At 39.8% G+C, this 13,726-nt stretch overlaps 1 protein-coding gene across 1 annotated transcript in view; it reads right to left on the bottom strand.

Moving 5' to 3' along the window:
• Positions 1 to 13,726, bottom strand: part of LOC117463741 (collagen alpha-1(XXV) chain) — a 164,283-nt gene that overhangs the window by 65,216 nt on the left and 85,341 nt on the right. Inside the window, exons 3-4 of the mRNA XM_034106144.2 lie at positions 4,069 to 4,113; positions 871 to 878 (exon numbers count right to left, since the gene is read on the bottom strand). Of these exons, the coding sequence (XP_033962035.1) occupies positions 871 to 878; positions 4,069 to 4,113 (53 nt within the window). The remainder of the gene's footprint in view (positions 1 to 870; positions 879 to 4,068; positions 4,114 to 13,726) is intronic.

Here is a 13,726-nt window from a genome sequence, read left to right as displayed (position 1 = left end):
GTTGACCCGGTTATTCAAAGCACTGTCACAAACCCCGGTGCTTATGTACGTATGGGTTTGTCTTCATCTTTGGAGGAAACCGAAGTTTTCCATCTGTTGAAGGGAGTGAATCTGTGATGACCGGCAATGTGATGAGGTGAGATAATCCGGAGGCTGGTACCGAGGATATTAGAAACCAGACTGTCCAAATGACAGGGACAAGGGTCCCTATTAGGTGGAGACATGGATAAAGAGATTATTTTAATAATAGAGTCAGAATGTGTGGTACAACAGGGAGCTAATTTGTCATAATCATATGTCTTTCACATCTATTGTAAAACCACAGTTTGATACTTTCAAAAAAAAAAGGAATAGTTCACGATTTTGGCGACTATGCTTTTTCTCCTTCTTGTCAAACAAAGTAATTTTTCTTGGCGTTACGACTAGAAACGAGGAAAACAGCTCATTAAATGGGCTCATAAGGATTAGAAGACGCATGGAAGTAGCTTCAGAAGGTTGATTTTTAAATGTTTTTGACAAATAATAAATAATAAAATGCCCATTTAGGGCAGTATAATCATTTCAGGAGCAAAAGACGAAGTCAGGCGCTGCAGTACGAAGTGGAGTGAGTGAAAACCTTTGAAAACCTAAACATGTTAGTCATTGTTACGACGCGACTTTAGAGGTTCTGGCAGCCCGGTTTGAGTACCTTTGTTTCCTGTCTTTATTCTAGTGAGCCTGCTGCTGGCTATATATTTAACATACACGCATAAAAGTGTTTTATCCAACTTTGCAAGAAAACTAGTAAGGGCGATTACTTGTTTCCTGGTGGTGTCGTTACCTTTACACTGCTATCACAAGTTGGAGAAGAAGAGAAGCAGGTATACTTACAGGAGGTCCTGAAAGAGAAAAGAAAGGAAGACTTTAGAAATCAAACACTCATTGAACCACACTTCACACTAAATATTAAAAGCAACTATTCAAATAAGTAGGAAATCAGGAGATACATTTTCCTGGGAAGCAACATTTTTATGAAGACTTTTTCAACATTGTGTTCACTGCAGAATACAAGACATTTACTTTAACTCCCAAATTCCAACCTGTATTTCTACCAATGATTTTGAACAGCCAAAAGTTTCTTATTTATTGTCCATGCGGTTCGTCCAACAATGGCCACCAGGCCTGGTGATCACATTTTACATTTAGCAAGTTCCTCTAATTTCACAACGACAAGGGGTGTGCGCTCGTTAAAAAGTCCTCCCACGTTTTTGTGAGGTGACACTCGTCTTTTCCCCAATTACCGCTGCTCAAAGGACTGTGTGGCAACGCACTTCAGGGCTCTGCAAATCATTTAAGGTCTTTAGGTTCTTATTAAAAAGGTATCCAGCTGCTTTAACCCTGAACAAAATGGGTTTTTTTGCTTTACAAGTCCTATGTCCTTGAACTGTTCTTCTTCATGACCAGGGAAAAGTGCAAATCATTCCAGCAGCTGGAGCCTTAAAGCAGCCGTGTGTTTGAGGCTCGCTGGGCTGCACTTCTGCAGCGTTGTTTTATGGATGGCTGAGTAACAGTCGACTACTTAGTTTTTAATAAACCTGCTCCACTTTAAAAAATGTCCCAATGTGTCAAATAGCTCGGTACAAAGTTTTCAACTAGCAATTATGGGAAGTCAAAGAGATTATGTGATAAAAAAATTGCAATATGCTGCAAAGCACATAATAGCCACCTTTAAATGTATATATTCTTACACTGTATGGCTTTAGTTAGACTAAATGTTGATCTATAATCCATGTGAAATTAAAAAGTCTGATTTAATGTAAAATAGTCCACCCTTTTTTTGTTCTCACGCTGGCACTTCTATTCATTTCCTCCACAGTTTGTCACCCTCCTGCCTTTGATAAGAGTCACATGATCACTAACTCACTGGACAGGCCCCGTATTGGGTATTGTGTTAAACATTAAATCAAGTTTAGAGAGAAGCTGAATTGGGCTTTTTAAAGTTACTCTTTTGAAGGATAGTCAGGCGTTTGTTGCAAGATGAGAGATGCTTCTCTTCACAGATGACACCGATGCACCACTGTCAGGTTAAATTGCTCAACCGGCACATTTGTAGCATCAATTCGTCCTTTAATGAAGGCAGGGAACATAAGGAAATATGGGAGGAAACTCTTCCCAGCATTGAAGAGTTTGAGAGGGTTGCTTTCACTCGTTTCACCCTAAACTGTCTCGCCACACTTTCCCTTTCCATACGCTAGCCAAGACATCCTGATGAAGTATCCCATTCATTCTTTAATACATAGGTAAACATCATGGTGTCTTTTTCATATTTGTTCTTTCTGTCAGTCGCAGCCAAGTCTAGGAGAGAGCTTCCCTTAGCCTTTGTAGATGAGTAAACTGCAAAACACCTCACCGTGAATGTGTGGGAAACTCACTGCGGCTTCCTAACTTCAGGTTGAAGCGAAGCATGAATTAAATATGCTTCCCTTCAACATCCACCGCTGTTGAGAACTTAAAAGAGGGACATTGGATCTGCAGAAGGCTTACAGTGCAGAACGCAACACACCGTTCCTGTCAACGACTGCATTTTCAGACGAATAAATAATGTCTCTACTTTTGTGGGAGTAAACAGAATGTGCCTCTTTGCTTTTAAAAGCAGCATCACAATTGTTATTGTGAACACTCCTGAATGTTGAATTGTTTTACATAGCCAAACATTAAATGTAGCAGAACTATCTGAGCTAGAATTACATGCTAATATTCAGAATCACTTTCAGAGCATTTAAAGTGCCCACATTTGAAATTCCATTCTTCACACAAGGACCAAAGCCTTTAAACGCCTTGAATGTTTTTGAAGGCAACCAGTGGACATGCAAATAAAAGGCTACTTCACTGACTTTAGTTTAGTGCTGTAATCTGGGTTATTATTCAGAAAGGTAAAGCCTGGCATCCCAATTGTTCCCCATTGTCTCCCCTTCAGTGCGGACATTACGAGTGGAGTATGACTGCTTGCTTGTTCGGTATACATTTGTCAAGAGGAAGCCATTCTACATTTACTCTGGCTGACCAGACAGAGAGAAACAAAATGGTCTCTGCCCAATGGTGCCATTTGAAATATGCTGGCATGCTGGATGTTTATTGGAAAGTTAAACACTGTATAAACAAAGGCTGGCGGTATTTCAGATATGCAGCCGACCACATAATTCAACTGTTGTCTATTTGTCATTTTCTTTCTCTTTTTTATGCCATCTTCCTCGGCTTTCGAGTCATACATTGGATTATTTGAGTATTATTTAATGGGAAAAAGGAACGAACCGAGCCACCGACGATGATCATAAAAAGGCTAAACATGGCCACAACAGGATTATAGAAGAAGAGTTTTGGCCAAATAAATAGAACGAGGAAGTAATTGATACTCAAATACAGGATTTCTGTGACTTTAAAAGGAAAACAAAATGCTTATTAGTAGGTTTATATTTTTGATTTTGGTCTATACAGTATGTAACCTTAAGCTCGTTCTGACAGCCCCTTTAATAGAACATCTTCTAAATATGGGCTGTATACAGTATAGTACAATTCTCAATGGATTAAGGGTTTTTTATACTTTCACAGTGTTTGTATAGTAGCACCTAGACCTGCGTATAATACAAAAATACATGTAATCTTACTTTTCTACAATATGGGATCTTTACAAAGAAGCAGCTCACTTTGGTAGTAAATCAAAGTTTCTTAGCCCCTTAGAAACATGTTTGTTTTTCAGTTTCTCAGGTTGTGGAACCAAAGCGCTCCATTATTACTCCACCTTGTCCTTCTCAAAGATACTCAAAGACTTCGATTCCTGAACCCCACCGCTTCTCTCAGCTTTACTGTGGAAATCTAGTGAGGCTGAAACAATCCGGGTGAACACTGAAAACCACCAGGCAACAAATTACACATCCATAACCTATTGTGGCCTCCAGAGATATACAGTGTACTTGTACATGATTGGAACTGCAGTATGATTTGCTGATGTCCTCCTGAATTATCCCTTCAATGTTTCTGGATTGAGACTTGGACACACACACACACAGAAACACACACACATGTGCATACCATTTTCTCCGTTGCGGCCTCTTCTTCCTCGCTTTCCCGGAGGTCCTGCAACAAGAAAAATAAATAAAAAATAATACATTTTAGTCAGTCATTTAATTATCTGTTTGTATACGTTTCATACGTTTCCTCGAGTATTCTCACAGACGGATGAGGAAAAGCCACTGAAAAATATGTTTGGACAACAAACTCCTGGAAATCTCAGGGTTCATTAAGTATGTAGGCTTTACATAACCCGAGCTGTTAAAAGAAAGCACACAGAAGTACGTTTCATTCTGTCATTCCTGTTTCTTTTTTCAGGGTTTCCTTTCACCACGGATGCCCTGCTTTTTTAATTTGTTTATCTAGACAGTGTTTTCCTGTTTGCCATTTTCCTGCCAACACTATCAACGTGGTAAAGCTCAGCTGGGTGAGTAAAACAATTACACGCTATGTCAGCTTTTACATGTTGACGACTTGACTGCGACGCATTGTAAGCAGGTAGCTCTCAGTTTGGAAATTGGGAGCATCTCACCCAAAACGACCTCTCCCTCTCAGCAATGCATTCAGTCTTTCCCTGAGGTTTGCAGCTGGAAACTATTTTTCAGGCATTGGCATTTTGTTTGCTCTCCGCCCAAAGAAAAAAGCGTGTCCATTCACAATTTAGTCCAAAGGGTAAAGCCATGACTTTTCGACTGGCTGGAAATTAAAAGGGTGGCTCTTATGAGTACACAGAAGTACATTTCAGGAGGACTTGTCAACTTGCAACGGAATGGATAATATGTAGGAAGGAACATTTCTCTTTCAGATGAACATAAAAGGAACCGTCAGGATCAAAACGACTCCCCTGTGTGGTTCTGCATCACAGGAAATATCCAGATCCCATTTCAGGCAGCAACAATACTGTAAAGAGTTATTATGCAAATCACTTTGAAGACTCTTTTGACACCGGTAGCGCCAAAGAAAAGCATATTGTCGTCATGTTCGAGATAATTACAGTACTGCAAAAAAAGTGTGTGATGAGAAAGCCAATAATTGCCTAGGATGTGACTTTTATACAGCGCTAAAAAAAGTACAATATAACACACGTTCCTGCCTTTCTCTGTGAAAACACCTCTAAGGCAGGGGTGTCAAACTCAATTTCATCGCGGGCCACATTCGCATAAAGGTTGCACTCAAAGGGCTGGATGTAACTATATAAATATATAATATATAAAATAATGTATTATATTACATTATTGCCTCTGAATTGGATTAATATTGGATAGGATAATAACTTAGTAATTAACTACGTCTGAAAGCAGAAGTCCAGGGCAAATAATTGCAAGTCTCTTCAGTGCATGTCACAAAACGAGATGCATTGTGGGACAGGTAGTTTATGGGCAACGTGCTTCTGTAAAGTGGCATGTAACCGTATAATAAATGTATTATATTCTTTGCAAGCTCTTGCGGGGCCACATAAAATGAAGTCGCGGGCCGAATTTGGCCCCCGGGCCTTGAGTTTGAGACCCCAGCTGTAAGGGAATGGAATAAAAGAAAATTGTAAAAGAAAAAGAGCACTGCATTTTAATACGTTTTTGGCTGCATTAGTACACTACAGATGCCTTACTCGGGTGCACAAAGCAGGATGGTGTTGCACAACTCTTTGTATGATGCTTAGCCCTCAACTTGATCTCACTATTTGGCTCCAACTCTGCTCCTATTGGACGGTTTCCAGGATAATGTCAGGCGCTGCCAGCGAGGGTCCCGGGCTCAGTTTGAAGTATGTAACCACAGGTGGAGCTTAGCTCTCACTTTAGTTGATTTCACATCCATAAGTTTGTTTTTTTAAGTTTTTTTTTAAGAAACATAAGAGGTCTCCTGCACTTGGCAGTCACTTAATCATAGCTTGCTTTGAAATGACACTTTTAGAGGAAGATCCTGCGTGACGTTACTCCTGATTTTGGTGGTGTGTTTTTGACAGCTGCTGAGCAAACACTCCCCATATGGGAGTTTGCGGTCCACACACAAATATCTACCATTATTCTCAGATATCATCGTGATTCACAATATTCATCATAATATTTATATTCGGATTATAGACTGTAAGGATAGATTCTCATATAAAAAAACTGAAAGCAGTCCATCAAAAATGTTTCAGTCTATAAGACAAGTGAGAATAACGTATAGTCTATCAGGGCCGATCAAAAGAAGCTTTCGGATGTTTTTCAACCAATCGAGAGGACTCTGATTTAAATCAAATGAAACTCAAACTAGGCTGTGAAGTACTGAGAGAATTCAGCTGCCCGTCAACACAAAACATCTCTCTTACTCAAATACATTTTATTTGGCCTGCTATTTTTTCTCACAGCATCCCAAGTGCGGTCATGGAACAGTGGTTTCAGAAAGAAATGTGGCAGGAATTTCCATGATGAGGGTCAGCAAGTATGAACAATCCTTTTCAACCTTTTCAACAGCTTTCCGGCCTTTGAGTGAAATAAATCAAAGTGAACTTGATGTTCGTTCAGACGTTTGGTCGGACAAACTTCTAGGTCAGACAAACCAAAATGGCCCCTGTGGTGAAGTGTTTTGAATTTGTGTTATTTCGAGCATCCGGATTGTGTAACCTCCACAACTATTTAAAGATTGTCAGGAACTTTGGTAAAGACAATCATGGTCCCCAGAGGATGAGTCAGACTGACTTTGGATTTGCTGACTACCACCAAAATATATGTATTATTATTGCATATTGCCCATCACCAATGGAGGTCATACATAAGAGATATGAAATATGATTGAAAATGGTCCTACTACTCTAATACTATGACCCATCAAACATCGTTATAGCATCCATTAATGTGGTGGTAAGAGATTGTGATGTGAATGGCACCAGGTTAGCTGTCAGAGCAGCATGACACCATCAGCACATTGCTTTCCATCTCAAAATGTATTCCTATTCAGAAACTGTAAAACAGCATGAGATTTTTTACATGCCGCAGAATGTTTTCTAACCTCAAACACTGATAAAAATAGTCATGTTTAATGTTGCCTGACAGGAAAGAATCCCATGGTATTGGCAGCATTGTGAAACACGCTAGTTTTGCAACATTATATTTAAGTTACGCATTGCTGGACATGATAAACTTGCTGTTTGTACTTCCATTTGAGATACAATTGCATGTTACCACTATCCATCAGCCATTGATTTGCCCTGAACAGCTAACGGAGCTGCACATCTGCTCCATTTCTCTTTTCCCCCCAAATGAATCCGTTTCAAGTGAACCAGCGGCCTCAGATTGACTCAGTTACAATACAAGCATTGTTTCAGAGCCACAGTAGATATACAGTATATGATCAGAGCACTCTCTCGCAGCGTAATAAAGCTATTCCTCAGAAGGAAGCAATGCCAAAAACAGCAAACTGAGTACCAGCTCCAACCATATATCAGGTTTTAGGAGAATTGGCTTTCGACTCCTCAGAAAACCCCAATGCCACTTTAGGTAGAGTGAATACATTCAGACGTTTTCTGCAAGTGAGATAAATGTTGCATTATCCCATTTTAAGATATCCGATGACAAGCGTAACTTGAGAATTTTTTTTCTTTTTCTCAGCTCTTCCAGTTCTTGTAATCTTTCAGCAGAGTGTAATTGTTGTTGTTGAGTGATGATTGAAATATGTTAATGGTGTTTATTAAGGGACTCAGTGTTGCAGTGTGCGTCTTACTTTTACAAAAACACATTTTGAACCCAAGAGCCCGGACCATGCAAGAAAAACCTGCTAGTTTAGATCATCATAGTGCCAAATGTAAAAAAAAGTATCATGTTTGAATAATAAAAAATGTCCACGGTTATTTTTAAAACAATTTTCCCTCTCTGTCATGCTGAAATGTAAACAACCAGCCTGTTTCAAGGGTCTCAAACGCATCACACGCTTACCATACTGTTTTTATATGAGTCATATCGATACAATGCCCAGTGTGAATGTCATATGGGTCCACACTTCCAACAGCAGTTTCTTTTCATGGTGTAAACACTACGCTTGAAGTCTTTGGACGATGTAGTGCTTACAAAGATCTGTCGCTATTTTGGAAAAGGCGTAATTGAGCAATTTCTTCTATTTTCAATTGTTTATATAAAACAACTTGCTTTCTTATTATCCGGTTGTTGTGATTGCTTCCATGTAGAAGTAATATCAGCTTCACAGTTGAAAAAAAGGTCTCTCTTCAATTTGATCTCTGTCCGTCTCCAGTATATCACATTGATAGGATACAGTGTTCTTGGCCATCTCAAACTTGGAGCCGTGGTTGACTGAAACTTGCATTTATAAATCTGATGATCAATTTCCTTACAAGCATCCCAAGGATTTAGGAAGATTTAGTCCAAACTGACTTTAATATAGTCCATTCGATCTCACAACATGGATGGATGAGTTTATTAAACCTGGAAACACTTTGGTATCCAGGTCGGCAGAACTAAAGCTGCACAAAAGCTGGCTCCCTACCGAGCAATCATTTGTTACTTTACAAGTACATTTTTGTGGAGACGTCTGGCGCAGAGCACAACCGTTTAGATCCAAGATCCCTGTTACCCTGCATGACAATGAATAAATCAATACATAAAATGCCAATTCATGGAACAGTGGGCCCACTGTCCAAGGGGAAAAATGGAAATTGGACCACCATCTTACAATTTGCCACATCAGTAAATGTCACCGCTCTCGTCATCTTTGAGCGCATTGGTATTGTTGTCAAAATGTGAAATGCAAAATCTAGCAGCGAACACCGGGAGCCGCTCCAGCACAATGACTTTGGAATATGTGCGCTTATTCAACTGGATTATGGAGGGGAAATATTCTTCTCATAAAATGTCATGCCTGCTATATTACTCCCCTCAAGATTTAACAATCGATTTCACAATCGTCTCTCTGGTTATACCGTGACAGATTACGCGACGCAATACACTGGCATTTACTTCAACCATTAATGTATTACTTATCGTTGTCTGTCTGAAATATAAACCGGTTACTTAGCTTTCAACCGTTCATCCTCTGTGTATGCTTGCTAACTAGCTTTGATAAACGTTGAACATGTTAGTTCAGGTGTTACAAACTGACATACAGTGTTATCTTTTTAAACGAATCAAAGAAGCTCTTAAATGCTTTTTGGGGGTTTCCCTTTCCTGCAGTGTGTAATCGGTGTTAGTGCATGTAAATGGTCTGCAAAGGCTAACATCCCAACTTTCCCTGCATAAGGAATTATTATTCCATTTAAAAAAAAAAGTTGTGTGCTCCTGATTAAGCGCATTTACTTCGATTGTGTATGCTTTATAGAATTACTCCACCTACTTCTGAGGTCTTTGAGGTTACACAAACTGCTACTGTGCGTCTCCCGCACAAACACCCAATTCAAGACTTTAGGAAGTCAAGATAACAGCACAACGAGATGAAGATCTGGACTGTGTCTCCACAAGATTTAAACTCCTCTTGAGGTTATCAGTCATGCGTATTGTTGAGTGAAAAAGGAAAGTCCCCTTGAACTTGTGACCCACCGAGAGGAAGTACTCGGACTGACCTTCACTACTTTAACTAATCCCTTACTTCCTCAAACCCTTTGTCTTCAAGAGACAGAAAGCAGATCTTCTCTAATATCAAGTCTGGGCTGGCAATTACATTTCCACATCGCTCTCTAAATGTTGGGAACATGACCAGTGGACAGCTGCTCTAGTTCACTAGGCCTTTTTGATGTGCTTATTTACCATGAGAAAATAACAAATGATGTTCAATGGTTGTCTATTCTTTCAGAAAAGGTCGACTGAAGGGTCCTACAAAAGCACTAGCACACACTTTCTAGGAGGACTTTTTTTCTTAATGCAAACATGAGATTTATGGATGATTGAGATGCACTGAAAGACAGTAACACATTGTGTCAATGGAAGTTGAACTGGTGGAAATTGGAGGTAACTTTCCACATTTCAGGAATCTGATACCGGGAGCAGACTACAGCATGGTTAGCAAGTCATGTCGAGCAATTTCAAAGAGGAACCCTATTATAAACTCTGCCAGGGGTTCTCTGAGTGCTTTTAAATAGGAGCCATGCTGTGCAGGTTATGTTTCTTGCAAGCAAAAAAGAAATGATAGATTATAAGACATAATGGTCTGTTAACCTGTAAAGACTAAGCTACTTGCATAGTGTTCAATTAAGATGTCTGCTTTGACTATGTTTTGGCAACACTTATAAACTCATAATAATTCACTTTAATTTTCCCAAAACACAAATTTGATTCCCAACGTGACCTAGAGAAACAACGGTCTACAGGAAAAGGGTAATTCAAATTATTCCCTGATACCGTGACATATATCTTCGTTATCTTTATTTCAAACTGCACTTTACTGTAATGTAACCATTTCGAGAATAAATAGGATGATTATAGCCATTTGCTAAATAATTCTTCCCAACTATATTTATTCTGTTGCCCGGTAGAGACAGTTTTTAAATATCTTGTACACTATTTTCAACATGCTGATTTTCCATTTTGTGAATAATATGAATCTCCCAAAAAAGACCTTTTTAATTTACCTCTAATAAAAACACACGTAGATTGACATGTGTTTACGTTGGCGCTCAGGAGAGTATGATTAGTTAGCTGGGAATTTACAGTTTGATTTATACAACAGCTGTAAAGAAAGGCATCTCGCTGATTAGGGGCTAAATGAAATATAACAAACAGCCACGAGAGGCAATGAACAGTGACGCCTGCTCCACACACACTGATGAAAGTCCCTTCTGCAGTTTTCAATTACAACACGTCATGAGAAGACAGCGTTATTATATAATGAAGCGCTGCTATCATTACGATAACGTTGAAACCGTCAGGACACGTGTTAATGTCAGAAAGTCCCGAGACATCACCCGACACGAGTCTGAAACTAATTACACGAAGCAGCATTCATTACGATGAAGAGAACGCCAACAGATTTAAAAAGAAAATTAATGATGCTCACTTCCTGCAAGCGCCTCGATGTGTGTACAGTGGTCAGAGGTTGCCATCAGCTTTACATTAATTAATTCCACCCATCTCTGTGCGCGTGCGCGTGCGTGTGCGCGTGTGTGTGTGTGTGGGGTCCTGCTCTGCGTTTGTCCAGATGCCAGTTATCAGTTCATTAAACAGCGAGTCGATCCATTACGATGCGAGGAATGTGTCCGTCGCTGCAGGCTCCATTAACACAGTATTAAAAACGCGTCCAGCAGAGTAAAAAAAGAGTGGCTCCATTTTGCACTAATTGCAGAAAATTCAAGTGTGTTTGCATTTAAGAGCCGCTGCATTGATCGAGTTAGTCCTGCAGTGCTTTAAACTTGGACACAAACCCAGTCCAACACACAGGACTGTAAACTCATCAGCTTTTCTGTAGCTTTTTGTCAAACACACACACTTGTAGGAGACAAATGGCATGGACACGACTATGGCTGGCTGGCTGGCTGGCAGGCATGGATCATCTGCGCTTTTGCTCCGGTTCAGTGTCGAGGCTGGCCCGCTGCGGAGGAGGAAGCAGGGCCTTTGAGAGAGCCTTTTCATCACCTTCAGAGATCAATGTGTTTTCCTCTGGCAGCAGACACAGTGATGGGATACTTGAGACCCACCCGCGAGCTACACACTGCAATTATCCTCCCGCAGTACTGACTGCGGTCGTGATGGAGGCAGAACACACTCCTTGACGAGGGGAGGTCAGTAATAAGCCAATCGATCGGCCAAGTCCCATCGCTTTCTGCTGCAAGTCAAATTGGCACCGGCAGCCATTCTGACGGCTCCATCAGAGAGCCTCGCTGCAGACTGAGGACATAACCTACGCTCGCATGCAAGTGAGTGTGACTTTTGGGTTATCTTTTATGTTTAATCATTTCAGTACAATCCAACAATATCATGTCTTAAAGGTCCCCTATTATACTGTTTTTCATCAATATATTACAGGTCTCAGATATGTACAAAACATGTCTCTGAAGTGTTTGGCTCCAAACACCAAACAGATCATTGCAGCATTACCCATAATCCCCTCTGTTTCAGCCCTGTTTCAAAAGTGCTGATTCTCTGTCTGTTACTTTAGATGAAAATAAGGAGGAGAAAGCAACCTCAGCCATAACCTAGCGAACATTGATTAACTGCAGTCAGTGACTGATTTAAGCTTCTGACCCGAGTACTGGTAGTCAATCAATGTCTTTGATTAGACCTTGAATAACTGAGATGCAGATGGCAGCCAATTAAACTAGTGTGTCGAATTGTGTACTTCCTTTGATCGTTTATGCTGGAAGAATCCTTTTCAAATGCGACCCAATGGCACACGAAGACACATGGCGATATGACGCCAGCCAGAAGATGATTTAGAAGCCGACCATGGGTGTGGCGAATATTGTACCGAGCATACTGATGGTGACATGAATAGTATTACCGTGTACGTGCACTGCGGTGAGGCATAACTGAAATAGTTGCAGAAGCATTTTTGGTCACTGGAAGAAGTTGTCAAGCGAGATGCCAAAAGTCAGATGGGACATAGTTATCATGGTTAGCATCAAATGAGCGCTCTCTTCAAGTGGAATTCTTGATCAGTGTTTAAGACTTCTGTGGATATTGGATGTCACATTGAAATCATGTGTAACCCAATACCTGCTGCTAACGAATGACATGACTGCTGGCTGACCTTATCACCAGCAGGGATGTGTGAGCCATAGCGCAGTGTGCTACGTGTCTGTGGTGCGTGTGCAGATGGATTTAGCCACGCAGGGCAATATAACATGGACCACAGGGCCCCAGACTATTCAAGGACAGTCGTTGCAGTTCCTCAACCAAGATGAAGTCACTGGAGGAAAGCCGACTGCACTCAAGTCGAAAATGTTATTACACTCCTGAAATATTTCAATAAGCTGGTACTCTGCCCGAATAACCATCATCCAACACTGTTGCTACACCTAAAGTAACACTGTCTTAAAATGCTATATATCTGGTACTTTTTGGGGATTAGGCAGAACACATACCACGTATTTTCATATATCATTTGCACTTTCTTTGTACATTTCCTTTTGATTGGCGTCACATAGGGCTGCTCAATTAATCGTATTTGAATCGCAATTACGATTTCAGCTTGCAACGATTATGAAAACAACATAATTTAAATAAAACGATTTAAAAAAAAAAATAATTATTGGTTTTTCAGTTGAATTATACTTCAAGTTCAGGGTGATCAACTGTTAAAAACATACTGTTCACATTTTCTTTCTTCAATAAACGGATGTTTTCAAAGTAAATGGATAATTGTTTTGAATAATCGTGATATCAATTATTGACCCAAATAATCGAGATTATGATTTTTGCCATAATCGAGCAGCCCTAGCGTCACATAATGCTTACAAATTCATGTTTTCCATTCTTAAAATATTAAATAAACTTTGATTTATAGATGATTTACTTGACTATGGGAAAAAGAAAAAGCTTGATTCTAAAATCCAAGACGACATGGAGTTGATGTTAAACTCCTGAAAAAGTGATGAATATGTTTTTATTGAACTTTAGAAAACCACTGTTTTTAAATGCTTACTAAATTATGACTATTTATGTTATTTGATGCCACATTTTCAGTGGTTTTAAATGTTTACTTTTAATACACAAACAAAATTCTTGGAGGCACAAATCCCAAAATCAGATATCTCAAAACCTCG

This window comes from Pseudochaenichthys georgianus, chromosome 18 (genome assembly GCF_902827115.2).
Source record: "Pseudochaenichthys georgianus chromosome 18, fPseGeo1.2, whole genome shotgun sequence".
NCBI lineage: Eukaryota > Metazoa > Chordata > Actinopteri > Perciformes > Channichthyidae > Pseudochaenichthys > Pseudochaenichthys georgianus.
This window is presented reverse-complemented; position numbering and strand designations above follow the sequence as displayed.